This window comes from Theropithecus gelada, chromosome 16 (assembly GCF_003255815.1).
Source record: "Theropithecus gelada isolate Dixy chromosome 16, Tgel_1.0, whole genome shotgun sequence".
Taxonomy (NCBI): Eukaryota; Metazoa; Chordata; class Mammalia; order Primates; family Cercopithecidae; genus Theropithecus; species Theropithecus gelada.
Window position 1 is genome coordinate 74,441,371 of NC_037684.1, and position 23,296 is coordinate 74,464,666.

Here is a 23,296-nt window from a genome sequence, read left to right on the forward strand (position 1 = left end):
TTAAATTTCTACTTTATTTTCAGTGCTACCACTAATCTGAAGTAAAACAGAGTATAAGATGTATCTGACCACACTAAATCTTTTTTCTTTTTTTGAGACGGAGTTTTGTTCTTGTTGTCCAGGCTGGAGTGCAATGGCACGATCTCGGCTCACCGCAACCTCTGCCTCCCAGGTTCACGCAATTCTCCTGCTTCAGCCTCCCAAGTAGCTGGGATTACAGGCATGTGCCACCATGCCCAGCTAATTTTACATTTTTAGTAGAGACAGGGTTTCTCCATGTTGGTCAGGCTGCTCTCGAACTCCCGACCTCAGGTGATCTGCCTGCCTGGGCCTCCCAAAGTGGTGGGATTACAGGCTTTTTTTTTTTTTGGAGACAGAGTCTCACTCTATCACCCAGCTTGGAGTACAGTGGTGCAATCTTGGCTCATTGCACTCTCCGTCTCCTGGGTTCAAGTGATTCTCATGCCTCAGCCTCCCAAGTAGCTGGAATTACAAGCGCACATCACCATGCCCAGCTAATTTTTGTATTTTTAGTAGAGACGGGGTTTCACCATGTTGGCCAGGCTGGTCTTGAACTCCTGATCCACCCATCTCGGCCTTCCAAAGTGCTGGGATTACAGGTGTAAGCCACCTCACCCAGTCTTTTTTTTTTTCTTTCTTTGAGATGGAGCCTCATTCCATTCCCAGGCTGGAATGCAGTAGCGCAATCTCAGCTCACTACAACCTCTGCCTCCCGGGTTCAAGCAATTCTCGTGCCTCAGCCACCTGAGTAGCTGGGACTACAGGCCCTCATGACTATGCCCAGCTAATTTTTTGTATTTTTAGTAGAGACAGGGTTTCACCATGTTGGCCAGGCTGGTCTCAAACTCCTGGCCTCAACTGATATGCCCACCTTGACCTCCCAAAGTGCTAGGATTACAGGCATGAGCCACCACATCTGGCCCTCAACACTAAATGTTATTTCATGGTATTTCACAAAGAAGACCATGAGGTCCAGACTCTGCAACATGGACAAGACTGAGAACCCGAGTTAACACAAGCTTACGTCAGGTATGGAACAATGCAAAATGAGAGAGAGAGAGAGAAAATGAAAGGGGTGCTGAGTGGTTCCGATTACAGGAATATGAAACTGACAAAAGGCAGAGGCACAGGATAAGTATTGAAATGTACAAAAATAAAGAACCAGAAGGACTTGAAAATGAGAAGGATCAGCAGTCACCCTTCTGAAGTCCTAAATTCTAAGTCCAAGGGGGGCCCTCAATGCCTACTCATCTACTTGGGTAATCCACACAACCTTTGTGCATTTATCCAATGGAATCACACTTGTCTGTAAGGAGATAAAAGTACCACAGACACAGAAACCAAGGAGCCAGAAGCAGTGTAAGTTGTTCTGGGTCCACACCTTCCCTGCCCTGATGTTGGAGGTGAAGGGTTAAGATGTGGGCACAAGGGAGTCCTCCACTTCCACCCTGGTTTGGCGGCAGACCTGGAAAGAGGACAGCAGCAGCAGGGGCAATTAGCGCTCAGCGCCTCCACCTCCAGCTCTGCTGAGAATCCTGGGTGTCACAGCAGAAGGTGAAGCCAGGGCACCGTGGCAAAGGCCCTCCACAGCATCTCTCCTTCAGAGCACACCTGTTTGCCAGGGCACTGGGATGCAAGGACAGGTCTCCCCCGCCACTCCTCTTCCCAGGAGAGATGGGGGTTTTGTGACTTCATCCCAATGAACCAAAGACCAGGACAGAAAATGTTCAAAATTTAGGTGAAAAAATGTGTGTTCTAAGACTAAAGTCTCCCGAAATTTCCCTCTTCTTCTCTTTTCGTTGGTATTTATTATATATGTATATATACAAATTAAGCATGCAGCAACTTTTGGACTCTCTAAGCTAAAAAATAATGCACTAGGTCGGGCACGGTGGCTCATGCCTGTAATCCCAGCACTTTGGGAGGCCAAGGCAGGCAGATCACGAGGTCAGGAGATCAAGACCATCCTGGCTAACATGGTGAAATCCCGTCTTTACTAAAAATACAAAAAAATTAGCCGGGCCTGGCGGCGTGCACCTGTAGTCCCAGCTGCTGGGGAGGCTGAGGCAGGAGAATGGTGTGAACCCAGGAGGCAGAGCTTGCAGTGAGCCGAGACTGCACTGCTGCACTCCAGCCTGGGTGACAGAGCAAGACTCCGACTCAAAAAAAAAAAAAAAAAAAAAAAAATTATGCACTAGAAAAACTGATTTCTAGACATTAAAAATTGTTCTGAGTGAAGAACTTCATACACAGAAGCATTTGGGGACATTTGTGGACAAACACACAATGGAAAGTGGGGCTTTAAGGCCAGGTGTGATAGGCTCACTTTCTATATTGCTGGAATCCCAGCAATACAGGAGGTCCAGGCAGGAGGATCACTTGAGGTCAAAAGTTTGAGACCAGCTGGGCAATATAGTGAGACCTCCATCTCTACAAGAAATGAAAAAATTACGTGAGCATGCTGGTGCATGCCTGTAGTCCCAGCTACTTGGGAGGCTGAGGCAGGAGGATAGTTTGAGCCCAGGAGTTTGAGGCTGTAGTGAGCTATGATCTCACCACTGCACTCCAGCCTGGACAACAGATCTAGACCTTATCTCTAAGAGAAAAAAAAAAGAAAAAAAAAGTAGGGCTCCATGTGATCACCCTCCCTTTCAGAGTGCCAGAGATAGCCTTACCGCACTGAACCTTCTATACCCAGCTTAAACATATGTGACCAAACAATTTCCAGAACACAGGTATATCAAAGGTCACACCAGACAGGAACACACATTCCTTCAGTACAGTCTTTTATCCTCTCAGCTAATTTAATTTATGGAACAAAACAGTAAGTAATGATCACTTTTATATGCAATAAAAGCTTAAAAGAACCCTAAGAAAGCTCTCCTCCCCTAGCCTCTGTTTCTTTCGGGGAGAGGAGGTAACTAGAAATGCTTCACTGCAAGTTTTATAAAATTCTGGCTATTAATTGTTAGGAAACTTAATGAATACTATTATCATTAACAGCCTCTACTCTGGGCACAGTGGCTCACGCCTATAATCCCAGCACTTTGGGAGGCTGAGGCGGGTGGATCACCTGAGGTTGAGAGTTCGAGACCAGCCTAACTAACATGGAGAAACCCTGTATCTACTAAAAACACAAAATTAGCCAGGTGTGGTGACACATGCCTGTAATCCCAGCTACTAAGGAGACTGCGACAGGAGAATTACTTGAACCTGGGAAGTGGAGGTCATGTTGAGCCGAGATCGTGCTATTGCACTCCAGCCTGGGCAATAAGAGCGAAACTCCGTCTTTAAAAAAAAAAAAGACCCTCTACTCCAATACTTGGTTACTTCTACCCATTAAGAACACTGAGTGGCTGGACACGGTGGCTCACACCTGTAATCCCACCACTTTGGGAGGCTGAGGTGGGCGGATTGCCTGAGGTCAGGAGTTCAAGACCAGCCTGGCTAACATGGTGAAACTCCATCTCTACTAAAAATACAAAAATTATCCAGGCGTGGTGGTGCCAACTGTAGTACCAGCTACTCGGGAGGCTGAGGCAGGAGAATTACTTGAACCCAGGAGGAGGAGGTTGCGGGGAGCTGAGATCGCACCACTGCACTCCAGCCTGGGTGACGGAGTGGGACTTTGTCTCAAAAAAAAAAAAAAGAAAAAGAAAAGAAAGAAAAACACTGAAAGAACACATAAAAGTCAGCAGTTACGTCAGAAAACTTAGTTTTCTAAATTCCAAATTGGTAAGATACACTAATTTTTTTTTTTTTTTTTTTGAGACAGAGTCTGGCTCTGCCGCCCAGGCTGGAGTGCAGTGGCCGGATCTCAGCTCACTGCAAGCTCCACCCCCCGGGTTCCCGCCATTCTCCTGCCTCAGCCTCCCGAGTAGCTGGGACTACAGGCGCCCACCACCTCGCCCGGCTAATTTTTTGTATTTTTTAGTAGAGACGGGGTTTCACCGTGTCAGCCAGGATGGTCTCGATCTCCTGACCTCGTGATCCGCCCGTCTCGGCCTCCCAAAGTGCTGGGATTACAGGCTTGAGCCACTGCGCCCGGCAAGATACACTAATTTTAAGACTATCGTAACTCTTCCTGGCTAGCCATCTATCATTATTTTATTTTATTTATTTATTTTTTTTTTTGAGACGGAGTCTCGCTCTGTCGCTCGGGCTGGAGTGCAGTGGCCGGATCTCAGCTCACTGCAAGCTCCGCCTCCCGGGTTTACGCCATTCTCCTGCCTCAGCCTCCCAAGTAACTGGGACTACAGGCGCCCGCCATCTCGCCCGGCTAGTTTTTTGTATTTTTTAGTAGAGACGGGGTTTCACCGTGTTCGCCAGGATGGTCTCGATCTTCTGACCTCGTGATCCACCCGTCTCGGCCTCCCAAAGTGCTGGGATTACAGGCTTGAGCCACCGCGCCCAGCCATTATTTTAAACATTCATGCCTAAACAGAAACCCAGAAAGCAACATTTCTGCTGGATACTCACTTTGAAACGGTTTGGATGATGAAAACATCTTTTCCCCTCACGGACTCTTGAATTTGTACTCTTGTTTCTGGCAGGAAAAGGAAAAAGAAGAGAGGGAAAGGCATATAGTTCAAATTTTTCAAAATACACAAAAAAACTGCATGATTCCCTAATGTAATAAAATATGGCAACAAAAACTGTTATAAAACTCAGTAGGCTTTAGATGTTACAAGGGATAATAAACATACTGCTATTAATCACACTTTTTAAAACACAGCTTTAAGAGGGAATTATATTTCTGACTTGAAATAAGTAAACATGTAATTCTCACCCCTTATATACACAAACAGTGAGTACTGTACCACTCTGAGTGTAGTATCTTTATAGAAAATTATGGGCCAAGCCGGGCGCAGTGGCTCAAGCCTGTAATCCCAGCACTTTGGGAGGCCGAGACGGGTGGATCACGAAGTCAGGAGATCGAGACCATCCTGGCTAACACGGTGAAACCCCATCTCTACTAAAAAATACAAAAAACTAGCCGGGCGAGGTGGCGGGCGCCTGTAGTCCCAGCTACTCCAAAGGCTGAAGCAGGAGAATGGCGTAAACCCAGGAGGTGGAGCTTGCAGTGAGCTGAGATCCGGTCACTGCATTCCAGCCTGGGTGACAGAGCCAGACTCCATCTCAAAAAAAAAAAAAAAGAAAATTATAGGCCAGGCACAGTGGCTCATGCCTATAATCCCAGCACTTTGGGAGGCCGAGGCGGGCAAATCACCTGAGGTTAGGAGTTTGAGACCAGCCTGACCAACATAGAGAACCCCATCTCTACCAAAAATACAAAATTAGCCAGGCATAGTGGCACATGCCTGTAATCCCAGCTACTCGGGAGGCTGAGGCAGGAGAACTGCTTGAACCCGGGAGGTGGAGGTTGCAGTGAACCAAGATCGTGCCACTACACTACAGCCTGGGCAACAAGAGCGAAGCTCTGCCTCAAAAAAAAAAAAAAAAACAAAGAAAAAGAAAATTATATGCTCATTCAATTAGCATAAATTGAGAATGTATTAGGTACAAAATATTGTATGTTGTGAAAAACAAAGATAAATAAGACACAATATCCCTACTCTCAAAATATGTGTGATCAGCCATAAGGAAACAATTAGACAAATCCATAATGGAACATTCTACAAGACAACCTCTTCAACAAGTCACTGTCATAGGAAGAAAAAGGAAGAGGTGAGGAGATCGTTCTAAAATAGAAGAGACTAAAGATATATATATTTTAAAAAATTCCCTTGAACTAAGCATCCTGGTTTGGGGCGGAGGGGGGGAAACAACTATAAAAGACCCTTTAGGCCAGGCGTGGTGGCTCACACCTGTAATCCCAGCACTTTGGGAGGCCCAGGCAGACGGATCATCTGAGTTTAGGAGTTCAAGGTTAGCCTGGCCAACATAGTGAAACTTCGTCTCTACTAAAAATACAAACATTAGCTGGGTTTGGTGGTGCACGCCTATAATCCCAGCTACTCAGGAGGGTGAGGCAGGAGAACTGCTTGAACCTGGGAGGCAGAGGCTGCAGTAAGCCAAAATCACACCACTGCACTCCAGCCTGGGTGACAAAGCCAGACTCCATCTCAAAAAAATAAAAAAAAAAAAAACCCTTTAGGACAACCAGGGAAATGTGAATATAGGCCACATATTAGATGATTAAAGAATCATTGTTGGGCCCGGTGTGGTGTCTCACACCTGTAATTCCAGCACTTTGGGAGGCCAAGGCGGGCAGATTACTTGAGGCCACAGAAAAAAAAAAAAGAATTGTCCTTAATTGTTAAGTTAATTTTATTTTCCTTTTTTTTTTTTTTTTTTTTTGAGACAGGGTCTTGCTCTGTTGCCCGGGCTGGAGTGCAGTGGTGTGATCCCAGCTCACTACAGCCTCCACCTCCTGAACTCAAGTGATCTTCCTGCCTCAGCCTCCTGAGTAGCTAGGATTACACGTACGCACCACCAACCCCGGCTAATTTCTTTATCTTTGGTAAAGATGGCGTTTTGCCATGTTGCTCAGGTTAGTCTTGAACTTCTGGTCTCAAGTGATCTGCCCACTTTGACCCCACAAAGTGCTGCGATTACAGGTGTGAGCCACCATGCCCTGCCTGTAATTTCTTTCAATGTGATAATGGTATCATATTTCTTTAGGTGAAAGTAATTATTCCTAGAGGATGCATGGTCAAGTATTCAAGGATTAAGTGTCTGCAACTTACATTTTTTTTTCTTTTTTTGAGACACATCTCGCCCTGTTGCCTAGGCCGGAGTGCAGTGGTGCAAATATGGTGCAGTGAGTCAAGGCTCACTGCAGTCTTGACCTCCCGGGCTCAAGACATCCACCTGCCTCGACATCCAAACGTGCTGGGTTTACAGGTGTGAGCCACCACGCCTGGCCTGCAACTTAATTTCAAATGGTTCCCCACATACATACTCATATGGCAAAATGTTAACTGTTCAAGCTAGGTGGCAGTTCACTATACTATTCTTTCAACTTTTTTATATGTTTGAACATTTTCATTAAAAATGTAGGAAAATAGTTTGGGAAGCTGAGGTGGACAGATCATTTGAGGTCTGAAGTTCGAGACCAACCTGGCCAACATGGTGAAACCCCGTCTCTACTAAAAATACGAAAAATTAGTTGGGCGTGGTGGCACACAACTGTAAGCCCACCTACTTGGGAGGCTGAGGCAGGAGAATCACTCAAACCTGGGAGATGGAGGTGGCAGTGAGCCGAGATTGCCCCACTGCACTCCAGCCTGGGTGACACAGCAAGACTCCATATTAAAAAAAAAAAAAAAAATTAGCCTGGCAGCACGGTGCCCACCTGTAGTACCAGCTACTGAGGAGGCTAAGATGGGAGGAGCACTTGAGCCCAGGAGGCAGAGGCTGCAGTGAGCCCTGATCATGCCACTGCACTCCAGCCTGAGTGACACAAAAGACCCTGCCTCAAAAAGAAAAGAAAAGAAAAGAAACGAAACGAAAAGAAAATGAGCTTTAGAGTCAGGGAGATCTGGATTCAAACTGGACCTCATACCTAACGTCAATCCCTGAACTCAGTTTTTCAGTATCTGGTAACAGTAAGAAATCCACAAATATTACTTCCTTCCCTCCCAATAAACACCAAGTATTTTCCCTCCCTTTATTCAGAAACCTGGAGAGTGGACCAACCTCCTGGAGTCTTATGCCACCGCCTCTCCCTTTCACCTTCCCTCCTAGACTCCAGACAAAGAACATTATTCAATTCCCTCTAGGGGAAGAATCTTCTCCAAACTCTCCTTACAGAGTTTAATTATACTTTTTCCCTACTGACGCCACACAGGGATCTTGGGAGACAGGAAAGAGGCAGTAATGGAGATAAACATGGGAACAGCAAAACTTCTGCCTTTTTATCAAAGCCTCCTGTAGGCTTTAAAATACGTAAATATTTGATAAAATCCTGTAGTGGGGCCAGGCCTGGTGGCTCACACCTGTAATCCTAGCAGTTTGGGAGGCTGAAATAGGAGAATTGCTTTTGCCCAAGAGTTTGAGATGAGCCTGGGCAACATAATGAGACCCTTGCTCTACCAAAAAAAAAAAAAACATATATATATATTTTTTAAATCTTCTAGTGGAAAAGGAACAGGAATAAGTATTTATTGATCATCTACTGTGTGCCAAAAACTGTTAGGCACACAAGTTATCCCACTTAATCCTCAAAACAGCCCTAATTTACAGTTAATTCATAGTTTAGAAAGGTTAAATAACTTGTCAAGGATAAGGTGTGTAACTCTGAAGTCCATGCAAGCTGTCCAATGCTCCTGCTAAAATAATTTTTGTCTTTTTTTTTTTGAGACAAAGTCTCGCTCTTGTCCCCCAGGCTGGAGTGCAATGGCGCAATCTTGGCTCACTGCAACCTCCACCTCCTGAGCTCAAGCGAATCTCCTGCCTCAGCCTCCCAAGTAGCTGGGATTACAGGCGTTTGCCACCATGCCTGGCCGATTTTTCTATTTTTAGTAGAGACAGGGTTTCACCATGTTGGCCAGGCTGGTCTACGAGCTCCTGACCTCAGGTGATCCACCCACCTCGGCGTCTCAAAGTGCTGGGATTACAGGCATAAGCCACCACACCTGGCCTAAAATAATATGAAATATTCACCATTGCCAAAGAAATTACAATGATTACTTTTTGTTTATTTATTTATTTTTGAGACAGGGTCTCACTTTTTCACCCAGGCTGGAGTGCAGTGGTGTGATCATGGCTCACTGCAGCCTCTACCTTCTGGGCTCAAGCGCTCCTACCACCTCAGCCTCCCTAGTAGCTGGGACTACAAGTGCAAACCACCACTCTCGGCTAATTTTTGTATTTTTAGTAGAGACAGTGTTTTGCCATGTTGCCCAGGCTGGTCTCAAACTCCTGAGCTCGAGGAATCTGCCTGCCTCGGCCTCCCAAACTGCTGGGATTAGAGGTGTGAGCCACCACACCCGGCCCTACAAAGATTAAATAATACTTTTTTTTACAACTTGGGATAATATGTAATGACATGTATCAATTAGCAAAAAGTATTTCTTAACAATATTTTATGAAGTCTAACCCAAGGCAACTTAGGTGCAGGTAAAGAATAACTAACTAAAACTGCGGTCACACAGGATTTACTCATCCTGTCTAAGGTGACAGGATTTACTCGTCTTGCCTAAGGTGATATAAATTTAAGCAACGGTTGAGCTCATGTTCATTCAGTTGACCAGCTGGTTCAAATACGTCTGTAGCTTTTACTGAATGAAGTTTCAGAACTGGAGTTCAAGCCCCAGAAATGACTTGCACCAGGGTTACATATCTAGCTGGTATTAGTGAGAGCTAAAAAACCACTCTGTTCTACCTTGCCTGCCTGACTTCTTGCTAATGGAAATGTACAACTGAATCAAATTGTTTCAATAGTAAAGGATGAAGGACTGAGCCAATACGCCACATTCCATGAAAAGGTCAATGTTCCACATGCCCAAGATTGCTCACCTCTGTTAGGTTCCTGGTAAACCTGCACTTTGCCCATCTCCACCCCCAGCCGCCTAGAGAAGAGAAAGGGGGAAAAAGCTGAAAAAGTAATAGAAGAAACCCAGTATCTTTACTATTTAAGGAGATGTGTAAATTGATGAGTAAAATAAAATAAAGTTATTCTTCTTATAAAATTTAAAGTCAATATTAAATTGTTACGTCAATCCATTACCTAGCCCCTCACCCCAACCCCACGTTTTCCCAGGAAGGACTATGCAGTCCCTCTCTGCCTGCCTCACCAGCCATCTTCCTTGGACACTCTGCACTCCAGCCCATGTTCCTGAGACACACCAAGGACCCCTCCTGCAAGCTGCAGGGCCTTGGAATCTTCCGTCCCCTCTGCTTGGGGGGCTCCGCCTCCAGATCTTCACTTGGTGGCTCATTCAGGTTTCTCAACTCACATACCATCCCCTCAGTTTAAAGGCACTTCAGCACACATGCTAAAGCAGAACAACCTGCCCCATCATTTGTTTCACACAGTTTTCTTCATAGCATTGATCTTCATCTGAAATTACCTTGTTTGTTTTGTTGACTTGATTTCTGTTTGGCTTCCTACTAAAATGTCAATTTCATAAAAAGGATGGATCTTGATTCACTGATAATCCCCAACATCTAGATCAAGGTCTAGTACACAGTAGGGGTACAATATTTGTTTAATAAATATCTAAAATTATGCTAAACTATAAGCTATAAGTTATTTCATATAATATACATGTCAAGGTTTTTTTTTTTTTTTTTTTGAGACGGAGTCTCACTCTGTTGCCCAGGCTGAGTGCAGTGGTGCAATCTCAGCTCACTGCCAGCCTTCCACATTCAAGCTATTCTCCTGCCTCAGCCTCCCAAATAGCTGGGACTACAGGTGTGTGCCACCACGCCCAGCCAATTTTTTGTATTTTTAGTAGACGCGGGGTTTCACCATGTTAACCAGGATGGTCTCAATCTCCTGACCTCGTGATCCACCTGCCTTGGCCTCCCAAAGTGCTGGGATTACAGGCGTGAGCCAACGCGCCCGGCCCCAATGTGCTTTATACTCAAATAATTTTATATATATATACCACCTAAAACAATTCCTGGCACTTATAAGGCACTCAATAAATGTCTGCTGAAAGAATATGTAGGAGATGGGATAGTTTATAAAAAGAATAGCCCTTAATATATACAGATGAGACATGTTACATGAACATCTTGCATGATGAAAAAGAAGATACACATATAATTATAAAATACCTGCTTTCAAGTTTAACAATCACCGCTAATCTGATTATCAAATTTAAAGCATTACATAACGAATATAGATTTTAATGGTACAATTATAACTCACTCTGCAATTTTCTTTGAGAGCTCCATACATGAAGAATTTGAGTTTGCTGAAAACAACACCAGACCACCTTTGGTTACGTTCATCTTGGTTTCTAATTCAGGTGGCGTCACACAAAACATCAAAACCTTCTTGGTTTTCCAATTTCCAGAGCCTAGAAGGATATAACACATATTAAAAACTGCCATATGATATGAAATACACCTGAATGAACTTTTTTTAAAGGAAATGACTTCAGCTGAAGGAAATCAGTTTCTATCCTAATAGTATTTTTAAAATATTAGATATATATGGACAAACAGAAAGTTCACTTGGATTTCAGGGTCCCAAATTTATGGAAATACATTATCACGTGATGTTCACAAGCACTGAGAAGAAATGATAAACTTACAAGAAAGGCGGAGCTGAAGAGCTCAATGTTTTACTGATTGCTGCTTAAAGTCAATTATGGACAACCTCCTTTTATTCTCTGACAACAAAATTCCTCCTGGATTAACACACAGAAAAATGGCAGAGCCATTAGCGAGAACAAGGACTGATTAATCCTTAAACAAAGAATAAATGACCCATCTACTCCCAGCTTTTCCTGTAATCCTTGTTTACCATAAAACCTTTCCTGGCCTTTCAGCTGCCCTGTGTCATGTCTAAAACTGACCTCTCATCTTCATTTTCCTCAAGTGGAACACGGGCTGACTAGATAATCACCTTGAAGGACACTTAAGTGACCACCCAAATGACAGGCAGTGGGCCACAAATAAAAAGGTCCCTCGCTTAGAAGTCATCACTGCTGACCAGGTGCAGTGGCCCACGCCTGTAATCCTAGCACTTTGGGAAGCCAAGGCAGGTGGATCACAAGATCAAGAGATTGAGACCACCCTGGCTAACATGGTGAAACCCCGACTCTACTAAAAATACAAAAAATAGCCAGGCGTGGTGGCACGCACCTGCAGTCCCAGCTACTTGGGAGGCTGAGGCAGGAGAATGATGTGAACCTGGGAGGCACAGGTTGCAGTGAGCTGAGATCGTGCCACTGCACTCCAGCCTGGCAACAGAGCAAGACTCTGTCTCAAAAATCAAAAAAGAAGTCATCAGGGCTGAGTGTCCTCATCACGTAATGGAGGTGCTAGATGGGAGGAACAGCAACAACCCAGCAGGCTGTGGGCAGGGGGGCCCTTTCTCAGCAAGCCCACTGCATTTCCACAGTTGTATGTTCACCTGGGACCTCTGGGAAGGCTGGTGGAGATCATCAATGAGCTGAAACTAAGCTAATCTTTTTCATTATTATTATTATTTTTTTTTTGAGACAGAGTCTTGTTCTGTCACCCAGGCTGGAGTGCAGTGGCGTGACCTCGGCTCACTGCAAGCTCTGCCTCCCAGGTTCACGCCATTCTCCTGCCTCAGCCTCCCGAGTAGGTGGGACTACAGGCGCCCCCCACCATGCCTGGCTAATTTTTTTGTATTTTTACTAGAGACAGGCTTTCACCATGTTAGCCAGGATGGTCTCGATCTCCTGATCTCGTGATCTGCCCGCCTCAGGCTCCCAAAGTGCTGGGATTGATTACAGGCATGAGCCACCGTGCCCGGCCTCATTATTCTCAAATGTTAATTATACAAGTAAAACACAAACACATGCTCCCTATAAACACCTGAAACATGGCCGGGCGCGGTGGCTCACACCTGTAATCCCAGCACTTTGGGAGGCCAAGGCAGGCAGATCACAAGATCAGGAGTTCGAGAACAGCCTGGCCAATAGGATGAAACCTGTCTCTACTGAAAATACAAAAATGAGCTAGGCATGGTGGCAGGTGCCTGTAGTCCCAGCTACTCTGGGGGCTGAGGCTTGAGAATCGCTTGAACTCAGGAGGCAGAGGTTGAAGTGAGCCGAGATTGCACCATTGCACTCCAGCCTGCATGACAGAGCGAGACTCCATTCCCCCAAAAAAACCTGAAACATGATAGTTAAGGATAAAATCACCAGCCTCGATCCCGGGTCCTCCCCAGAAGTGAGGGTTCTTATCAGTTTGGTAGGGACATCAGACCTTTTCTATGCATTTATACATGTGACCTCCATAAAAAATATATATGGCTGGGCGCAGCGGCTCATGCCTGTAATCCTAGCACTTTGGGAGGTCAAGGTGGCAGACCACTTGAGGCCAGGAGTTTGAGACCAGTCTGACTAACATGGTGAAACTCCATCTCTACTAAAAATACAAAAAATAAAAATAAAAATAAGTCAGGCATGGGGGTACCTGCCTGTAATCCCAGCTACTCATGAGGCTGAGGCAGGAGAATCACTTGAATCCAGGAGGCAGAGGTTGCAGTGAGCAGAGATTGCACCATTTCACTCCAGCCTGGGTGAAGAGGGCAAAACTCCATATAAAAAAAAAAGGCCAGGCGCAGTGGCTCATGCCTGTAATCCTAGCACTTTGGGAGGCCAAGGCAGGCAGATCACTTGAGGCCAGGAGTTCGAGACCAGCCTGACCAACATGGCAAAACCCCATCTCTACTAAAAATACAATAAATAAATAAATAAATAAATAAGCCAGGCATGGTGGTACATGCCTGTAATCCCAGCTACTCGTGAGGCTGAGGCAGGAGAATCGCTTGAACCCAGGAAGCAGAGGTTGCAGTGAGCCAAGGTCACACCATTGCACTCCAGCCTGGGCAACGAGAGCAAAACTCCATCTAAAAAATAAAAAAATAAAAAAAGGCCAGGCACAGTGGCTCACACCTGTAATCCCAGCACTTTGGGAGGCCGAAGTGGGTGGATCACCTGAGGTCAGGGGTTCGAGACCAGCCTGGCCAACATGGCGAAACCCTGTCTCCACTAAAAATACAAAAAATTAGCTGGGTGTGGTGGCGCGTGCCTGTAGTCCCAGCTACTTGGGAGGCTGAGGCAGGAGAATTGCTTGAACCTGGGAGGCAGAGGTTGCAGTGAGCCAAGATTGCGCCATTGCACTCCAGCCTGGGCCACAGAGTAAGACTCTGTCTCAAATAAAAAGAAAAATTATTTTTTTAAAAGAAAAATTTAAAAAATATATATATACACGTGTGTGTGTGTATATATATACATATGATGTTTCAAACAAAAACGATGTCATTGTGCAACTGTATCTATAACTTGCTTTTTCACCAACCAGTCTATTTTGGCAATCTGGGTTAGAAGATACAGACTTGGCCAGGCACAGTGGCTCATGCCTGTATCCCCAGCACTTTGGGAGGCCAAGGCCAGAGGATAACTTGAGCCCAGGAGTTTGCGACCGGCCTGGGTAATGTGGTGAGACATTACCACCTCTACAAAAAATTTTAAAACTAGCCAAGCATGGTAGTGCATGCCTATTATCTCACCTACTTGGGAGGCTGAAGTGGGAGTATGACTTGAGCCCTGGAGGCCAAAGCTGTGAGCTGTGTTCACATCACTGCACTCCAGCCTGGGGGACAGACTGAGACCCGGTATCCAAAACAAACAACAACAACAACAAAACACAAGAAGAAATTATAATAGAGACCTATTTTGCACAGTCCCACTAGCACTTCCTGCAGAGGCATTCCAGCTGGCAAAACCCAGGAATCTGCAATGGGAAATATGGCAGACTACAATGCAATTTACCTTACATTTACCTATGGCTTATAAACAGAAATGTATACACAACTAACCAAAGCCCTAAAGTGACTAAGGTGGACAGTGGTATCTACCATGGAAGTGGCTTTGGGGCAGAGATCAGCAAATTACAGCCTACAGGCCAAATCAGGTCCCTCAAAAGCATATTTCTGTAACACAGGCTGTAACACAGCCACACTCATTTGTTTACAAATTGTCTCTAGATAACAACAATAGCACTGAGTATGTCTCACAAAGCCTGAAATATTTATTATCTGGTCCTTTACAGAAAAAGTTTGCTAACGCCTTTTACAGGACAATGTAGCATCTGCAAAGGCTACTAGCAGAGTGGCTGGTATAAATGAAAGAAATAATACGTTTAATCATCAACATTCTGGAAGGGATCTTAAATACTTCTAAAGCCATCTCTCAACCAATCAACATCTGTGTTTAAGAACAAAAGGTATGGCCAGACACAGCAACTCACGCTGCTAATCCCAGCACTTTGTGAGGCCAAGGTGGGCTGATTGCTTGAGCCCAAGAGTTTGAGACCAGCCTCGGCTACATAGTGAGACCTAATCTCTATAAAAAAATCAAAAAATGAGGCGAGAAGATCACTTAAGCCCAGGTGGTCAGGGCTGCCACGAGCCATGATTGCACCACTTTACTGCACTCCTGCCTGGAAGATGGGAGTGAGACCTGGTCTCAAATAAATAAATAAATAAATAAATAAATAAAAGGGTGTTACAGGTCCATGAAAGGAAACAAAAACAAACTAATCTTCCTGCAGTTGTAAATACAGGATTTGGAGTCAAGCTCAAGTTTGCATCTTGAACTATTTCCCCTAAACTCACAGTGAGGACTTGCATAAGTCATCTGATACTTGAAATTTCTTAGCCTCAGTTCTGCCATCCAAAACACTGAAAACTGACCCCACAGGTGACTGTAAAATTTCTGCCAGGCACTAACACAGTGCCCTGCATATCAGACATGCTATCTATGAACTGACTTCTAATATCTTGATCATCTACCATGTAAGTACAGTAATAGACATGGGGGGAGGGGCTTTTTTTTACACCCCCCAACCTTCAAATAAGAAGCTCCTTAAAGTACAGCAGGATTCCTGATAGGAGTCGGAATACTTAGAATGAAAGCATTTTAGAGGTAGGAAGATATCTTAGAGGTAGTTCAGCCCATTCCTCCTAAATCTTTTGTTCAAAGCCCATCTCTAGGAATCCTGCCAAGGAACCACTCAACAGAAGCTTGAACAGCCCCAGGGTCTGATGCCCACATCCACTGAGGGCCCATCATTCCGAATTCTTCCTTAGAACATGCTGTGGCCGGGCGCAGTGGCTCACGCCTATAATTCCAGCACTTTGGGAGGGCGAGGCAGGCGGATTACCTGGTCAGAAGTTCAAGACCAGTCTGGCCAACATGGTGAAACCTCATTTCTACTAAAAATGCAAAAATTAGCTAGGCCTGCTGGCACACACCTGTAGTCCCAGCTACTCAGGAGGCTGAGGCAGGTGAATTGCTTGAACCCGGGAGGTGGAGGTTGCAGTGAGCGGAGATTGCACCACTGCACTCCAGCCTGGGTGACAGAGCAAGACTCAGTCTCAAAAAAAAAACCAAACAAACAAAAAAAAGAACATGCGGAGATTCCTCTCCCTGTAGCTTCTGCCCAGTGGTTCTTAGCCTCTCCTTAGAGATTTATGGGAAACATCAAAGTCCTTTTCCACAGGACAGCCTGCAAATTATTTCAAGATAGCTCTCCTGCGTTTGTGTATTTTTTCCAGGATATTTCTTGAAGTATTTCCTTATCTCTCATGGTTTAAAATGGCCTGCAACATCCTGCATATGGTCTCTGATGTTCTAGGCTTCAGATATAGGCTTCTATATAGAATCCTCACCAAAGACCACCCTCAAAATGACATCGGTGGGGTGGACTGGGGAGCATCCATTTGGAAATGACTATCAACATAGTCATGTTTTGTGACTATTCATTTCACAAGTTATTCAAACATAAGGGCTGTTTTTCTTTTTTTTTTTTAAGATGGAGTTTCATTCTTGTTGCCCAGGCTAGAGTGCAATGGCGCAATTTTGGCTCACTACAACCTCCGCCTCCCTGGTTGAAGCAGTTCTCCTGCCTCAGCCTCCTGAGTAGCATGCGCCACCACGCCCATCTAATTTTGTATTTTTAGTAGAGACAGGGTTTCTCCATGTTGGTCAGGCTGGTCTCAAACTCCCGACCTCAGGTAATCCACCTGCCTCGGCCTCCTAAAGTGCTAGGATTACAGGAGTGAGCCACCGCATCCGGCCATAAGGCCTGTTTGTAGTTTTAGTTCTCCTTTCTCCTGTAGGTAATGAAGGCTGTGTTCTTTACCAAGTTTCCAGAAAAGAGTTATAAAGACTATCCTCAAAAACATGATAATCATCAAGATGGGGCTGGCAGGAGGCTTGTTAGCACAAGGTTTTAGTGTGAAATGAGAACATTCCCTTATTTTCCCCATGAGCTATAACTGCTTTATGTTTATTCTAAATTTACTCTAGAATGTGTGAGATTTATAACATGTATGAAAACACACCGTTTTCAGAGAATCTTAACACCTTTTAAAGAGCAAATCACACTCCTCTTCTGAATAAGATTTGAGAATCTGTTAAGTCTCATGAATGAAGAAGCCACACTGAGAGATCATTTCCTTTGGACAGACTAGCAGTCATTTCAAAACCACTCACCCACATTTCAGATGAGGAAGACTCACATGGAACTATGTTGTCTTCCCTCTAAAGCATTTACTGTATAAATACCTTCTACTTAAAGATGGCTGAAGTAGAAGTGTGAAGAGTTGGGTTTGCCTTCCAGTTACTAGGCTGTGTGGACATCACTTGTCCTTGCTGGGCCTCAGCCTTTACCTTTCAGACAACAGAGATATAACCTTGGTAAAAAGCTTTCCCCATCAGAATTTAAGGACCAGGTAGCAGAGATTTTTTTTTACCATGATATTCTCTGCTGTATACCCTGTGCAGCTGCCACACAGTAGAGGTTAAACTAACTATCGCTGAATAATGCCTGACCTCAATAAGTCACAATGACTAACAAATGAAATTGAAAGATGAACTAAAAGGCATCATAACATATAAAAACCGGCCAGGCGCAGTGCCTCACACCTGTAATCCCAGCACTTTGGGAGGCCAAAGTGGGTGGATCACCTGAGGTCAGGAGTTCAAGACCAGCCTGGCCAACATGGTGAAACCCCTACTAAAAAATACAAAAATGAGCTGGGCGTGATGGCATGCACCTGTAACCCCAGCTACTCGGGCGGCTGAGGCAGGAGAATCACTTAACTCGGGAGGCGGTGGTTGCAGTGAGCGGAGACCGTGCTACTGCACTCCAGCCTGGGCAACAGAGCAAGACTCCGTCTCAAAAAATAAAAAAGCATAAAAATGTATTATGTTTATTGGCCGGGCATGGTGGCTCATGCATGTAATCCCAGCACTTGGGGAGGCCCAGGTGGGCAGATCACGAGGTCAGGAGTTTGAGACCAACCTGACAAACATGGTGAAACCCTGTCTCTACTAAAAATACAAAAAATTAGCCGGGCGTGGTGGCACGCACCTGTAATCCCAGCTACTCAGGAGGCTGAGGCAGGAGAATCACTTGAATCCAGAAGGCAGAGGTTGCAGTGAGCTGAGATTGCACCACTGCACTCCAGGCTGGACGACAGAGTGAGACTCTGCATAAAACAAAACAAAACAAAACAAAACACCTTATTATGTATGCTTATTAGTGATGTGCCTCACTCCAAGAAAATCTGTCTTTAATATCAATACTGATGAGAACCTGAAGGGCAAATTCTAAACCAAATTACTCTTCCACTCCTCTATGATTCCAGGCTCTGCTTACCTCTCCAACAGAATGTTTCCTCATGCCTAACATCTTCTGAGTGTTCACAATGCTTATGACAACCCAGTGAAGGAAGTACTAGAATGAGACTCATTTTAGACAGGGGAAGCTAGGTTTCCAGATGAAGAAACTTACTCAAGGCTGCAAACCCTCTAAGCAGCAGAAATAGCTCAGTCTCAGCATGATTTGTAGTAGTTAGTCGTATGCAACACTGGGCTGCACAGCCTGTCTCTCAACCCACACAGAAAACGACTTGGCACTCCGCTGAATTCTGCATACCGAGAGCAAAATCGGCCGAATACCCAGATCTGGAAAAATGTCTATTGTAAACATGCCTTGTTTGGAAAACAATTTATATAATAGTGCCAAAGAAAGAACACAGAAGTTTGATTTGGTATTTCCGCTTCTGGTAATTATCCTAAAAAAATAAGGAAAAAGCTATATGCTCAGTGATGATAGCCAACATAAGACTTTTTAAAGAGCAAGTACACCAGACCTGTGTAAAGGTTCCATAACGAAGTAATTAAGGAAAACACAGAATAGAAATTCAATAAATGACTGCGCAAAAGTACCTATGAATGACTTTTAAGTGGAAAGAGCTCAAATCACAACTAAGTAATAATGGTACACACCAGGGCAGCAGGAAAGGAATATGGACAAGAAGGGTATGCTTTAGTGAGGTTCAATAATGTGGGTGAATTATTTCTATTTGTGCAATTAAATTTTTTAAACACTAGAGATCACACCTCCTCAAACCCCAAAGCCCCATTCCGCATTTTCATATCCCTTTCAAAAGCTCAACACCCAAACGGAGCCAATATTAAAGTAAGAGAAAAATTATCGAGCAGAATACTTAAAAATTTCATCACGGTTCCCCCTCAATCTCTGCTGGGGTGAGTTCTGAGTTGGACAAAATCATCCTTTAGGGGGTGAGAGATATATTCGTGACGAGCAAAATCAGGTAAATTAAAATCACGGGCTCCGTGTCAGGTTAGGGACGGAGAATGGCTGGGTCTGGGCTTGCTTTCAGAGCTGCTCACCACAGGTCTCATCATCAGGGTTCGACTCCCCAGCGGCGCCTCAGGGAGCAGAGAGAGCCCAGACACCGAACGCCCGGCCCGGCCCCCGCCGACCCCTGACGGAAGAGGAAGAAGAGAGAGAAAAATGGAAGGGCCGCGGGCGCGAGGTCGCCCCCGTGAGCCCCCAAGCAGCCACCACCCCGGGACCCCGACCCGTCTGCCTGCCGGCGCCGCGGGCTCCCCGCCCCGTGCACCTGTGCCCCGCAATGCTGGAGCCAGCCAACCCTCGCCGCCGCTCGCCACTGGCTCCCGCCCGCCTACCTGGCCCCGACCCCAGCCCCGGCCCCGCCGCAGCCTCGGCTGCAGAAGGAAGAAAGCGCTGGGTCTCCTGGCGGCGTCTCTAAGAGCAAAATGGCGACTCCATGCACAAGATCGGCGTCCGCGGCGACTGCGAGGCCGGTGGGCGGGGCGGGGGCGGGGCGGGGCGGGGCTAGAGCCCGGACAGTGGAGGCACCTGGCTGCGGGCTGTGGGCGTGGCCCACCCATGGGGAAGGCGCGAGGCAGTGGGCGTAGCCACAGGGGTGGAGTCGGGCTGGCACGATGGGCGGGGCGGTGGGCGGGGATGCGCCTGTTCTGGTCCCTGGAGAGCTGCGAGCCCCACACCAAATGTGACAGCCCAGGCAGGTTACAAGGAGTGTGGACAGAGTATGACATTTGGAATTACAAATACCTGGGTTCAAGCCTCCCCTGGCCTGTAACCTTGGACAAGTCATTTCACCTCTCTGAGCTTGTTTCCTTATCTGAAAAACAAGCATGATAGCGGCACCCATTCCACAAGACTGTTGTGAGAATTAAATGAGACAACACGGCCAGGCACGGTGGTTCACGCCTGTAATTCCAGCACTTCGCGAGGCTGAGGCAGGCGGATCACGAGGTCATGAGTTTGAGACCAGCCTGACCAACATGGTGAAACTCACTCTACTAAAAATACAAAAAATATTAGCCGGGTGTGGTGGCGCGTGCCTGTAATCCCAGCTACTCAGGAGGCTGAGGCAGGAGAATCGCTCGAACCCTGGAGGCAGAGGTTGCAGTGAGCTGAGATCACACCACTGCACTCCAGCCTGGGTGACAGAGCAAGACTCCATCTCAAAAAAAAAAAAAAAAAAAAAAGACAACACAGTGCTCGTAGCACAGTTCTGGGTGTATAATAAATGATTACACATTTATTATAAATGTTTTTGGTTGGTTTGTTTTTTGTTTTGAGACGGAGTTTCACTCTGTTGTCCAGGCTGGATGGAGTGCATTGGCGCGATCTCAGCTCACTGCAAACTTCGTCTCCTGCGTTCAAGCGATTCTCCTGTCTCAGCCTCCCAAGTAGCTGGGATAACAGGTGTGCGCCACCACGCCCGGCTAATTTTTTGTATTTTTAGTAGAGACAGGGTTTCACCATGTTGGCCAGGCTGTTCTCAAACTCCTGACCTCAAGTGATTCGACTGCCTCAGCCTCCCAAAGTGCTGCGGTTACTGGCGTGAGCTTTTTCTTTTATTATAAAATTATTACAATGCTTTTGGTATCCATTGCCTAAGTTCTTTACAACTTAGGTAATGTTTACTCTCTATTGTATGGATAACATAATAATAGCAATCACATGGGTCCTCTTTTAAGTGCTTTACATATATTAACGGTAACTTATTTAATCCTCACAAGAGCATAATGTAGGTGTTGTTATCCTCTGCGTTTTAATAGTTGTGGGAACTGAGACGATGACGTTAAATAACTTTTCCAATGACAAAGCAATGGACAGAATTTCGACCCAAGAGGCTTTGCACCAGTCTTCACTTACCTAATCCCTATACCACATCATCTCTCCAATTCTGCTTTGGATTTTTGACAATAATGAGGCATGAAATCATTCATCAGAGGTTGCAGAGCTAGCTAGAGTCTTTACAGTCCAACATCTTATTTTAGAAAGGAAGAATACAAACATCTCAACTAACGAATCATAAATTAATTGAGACTTCGTGAAATGGAGTCGTTTGAAACATTTCGTTTGCCTGACAACTTTACAGGGACACACCTCTTCGCAAAGAGCAAGGCCCATGCAGTGATTATCTGCATACCAAAATTGATTCCTCTTCTGCGGTACCTCGGCTGGGCTCACGTCCCTTCTGCGCTGGGATCTAACTCGGGTCACAACCCCCACCCCTCTGCTGCGGCTGGCGTAGATTCCACGCGTCACATGTTGGCATGTGACTGGATCTGGCCAATCAGAGCAGTTCATCCCTCTCCGCTCGCTGATTCGCTCCAAAGATAGGCTACTGAGCCAATCGGAGCCCACGAAACATCTTCTCCATCCCTGCGCCAGGACTGTGGAAGTAGGCTCACTGTCTCCTGCTGATGCTGCAGTTGTTGGGATGCCAGGAGGGGAACCGCCTAAGGAAGATGCTGAGAGAAGAGAGAGGGAGGGATACAGACCAGGCCCAGATGCGTTTGCGTTGAATCTGAAGTCGGTAGGTCGCTGGACATTGCTATTATGGAAGCCAAGAAGAACCTCCCCTCCACTCTCTGAAGCCAGCATGGATCGGGTTTCTAGCACTTGCAGTGTCTGCACGGTCTCCTCTGCTTCCTTCTCCATTGCCCTTTCTCACCAGCCCGGGCCCCGCACCCTGAACTACTGGGACACATGCTGTTCCTGCCTCCAGGCGTGCACTTCTTCCTGCAGCCCCCTCCCCAACTAACTCCTTCTTGAACTTGATAGCTCCATTGTCACTTTCGAGTCTTCCCTAAACCACCCCCTTCCCAATTAAGTTTCATATACTTTTCTTTCATTGGGCTTATCACAATTTCTAATTAAGTGTTTGGGTGGTTATTGGACAAATATCACCACCTAAGCCCCTGTACACTGTAAGCCCCATGAGGGTAGGCTCTTTGTTCCTCCTGCTGATCACTGTTTCCCAGGGCCTGGCACAAGTATGGTACTCAAGAAATGTCTGGAAAATTGAAGGCCTTTTCCTTGCTGGAAAGAAAATGGGCAGTAGCACAGCATTATATAGTGTTTGCACCATACAAGGATATTACTGGAAAAAAAAAACCAAAACTTTTCTAAGAGACAGAGTCTTGCTCTGTTGCCCAGGCTGGAGTGCAGTGGTGCAATCATAGCTCACTGCCGCCTCGAACTGGGCTCAAGTGATCCTCCCACCTCAACCTCCAAAGCGCTGGGATTACAGTCATGAGCCACCACACCCGGCCTTGAATTTTTTTAAATCCACTCTCATTAACCAGAATGAGCTAGCTCCAGTGTATCACTACATCCAGGGTTCTGCAGTGGGGTGACTTGCCCCTCAATAGTTTCCCACACTGTGGCACTTAGTTTGTAGTTTCGTTTGTTCTGTTATAGCAATACCACTCTTCCATCCGCCATCCATTCTCCAAGGACTATTGAAATCCCTTGTAGACTGATGTCAAATCTCTCATTCTCTTTATTTTTGGGGTTTAGGTCATAGGAGTGTGCCATGGTAGGTGTTCAGCCAAGATGACCCACCAGGTGACTGCAGCCCCAGCCACCACCTGACTGCAACTTTATGAAGGACCCCAAGCAAGAGCCACCTAGCTAAGCCCAATCAAACCACAAAAAAATTGAGAGCTAAGAAATTTTTTATTAAAGCCCAAGTTTGGGCATATTTTGTTATACAATGGATTATGAGCAAGAAAGGAACAAAAGCATAATGTAAAGCCTGTGGTCAGTTACACAAATGCAGTTTTTGGTTAGTCCATTGCTAAACTTGATAATCCCTTGCCCACTTGGAGGTTTGTAGTCAGAATCTTTGCTTGTAATAGAAGTGCTCAGCTTGCTGCAACACATCATCGGCCATATTCAAGGGCTAAACTGCAGCATATTGACTGTAAATCAA

General features: G+C 45.7%; 1 protein-coding gene across 16 annotated transcripts in view; it reads right to left on the reverse strand.

The window, feature by feature from the left end:
• The window catches only part of PRPSAP2 (phosphoribosyl pyrophosphate synthetase associated protein 2), a 78,690-nt gene extending 57,054 nt beyond the window's left edge, over window positions 1-21,636 (reverse strand). The window contains exons 1-5 of one of the 16 annotated variants that reach the window (XM_025362186.1): window positions 21,506-21,636; window positions 11,253-11,348; window positions 10,865-11,015; window positions 9,505-9,557; window positions 4,501-4,567 (exon numbers count right to left, since the gene is read on the reverse strand). In XM_025362186.1, coding sequence (XP_025217971.1) covers window positions 4,501-4,567; window positions 9,505-9,557; window positions 10,865-10,983 — 239 coding nt within the window. In that variant the 5' untranslated portion in view covers window positions 10,984-11,015; window positions 11,253-11,348; window positions 21,506-21,636. Of the gene's footprint in view, window positions 1-4,500; window positions 4,568-9,504; window positions 9,583-10,864; window positions 11,016-11,252; window positions 11,349-18,501; window positions 18,638-19,706; window positions 19,906-20,115; window positions 20,186-21,462 lie in introns of those variants that run through there. The other 15 variants (XM_025362190.1, XM_025362182.1, XM_025362185.1 and 12 more) reach the window with 15 other exon arrangements.
• Between the last annotated feature and the right edge of the window lie 1,660 nt (window positions 21,637-23,296).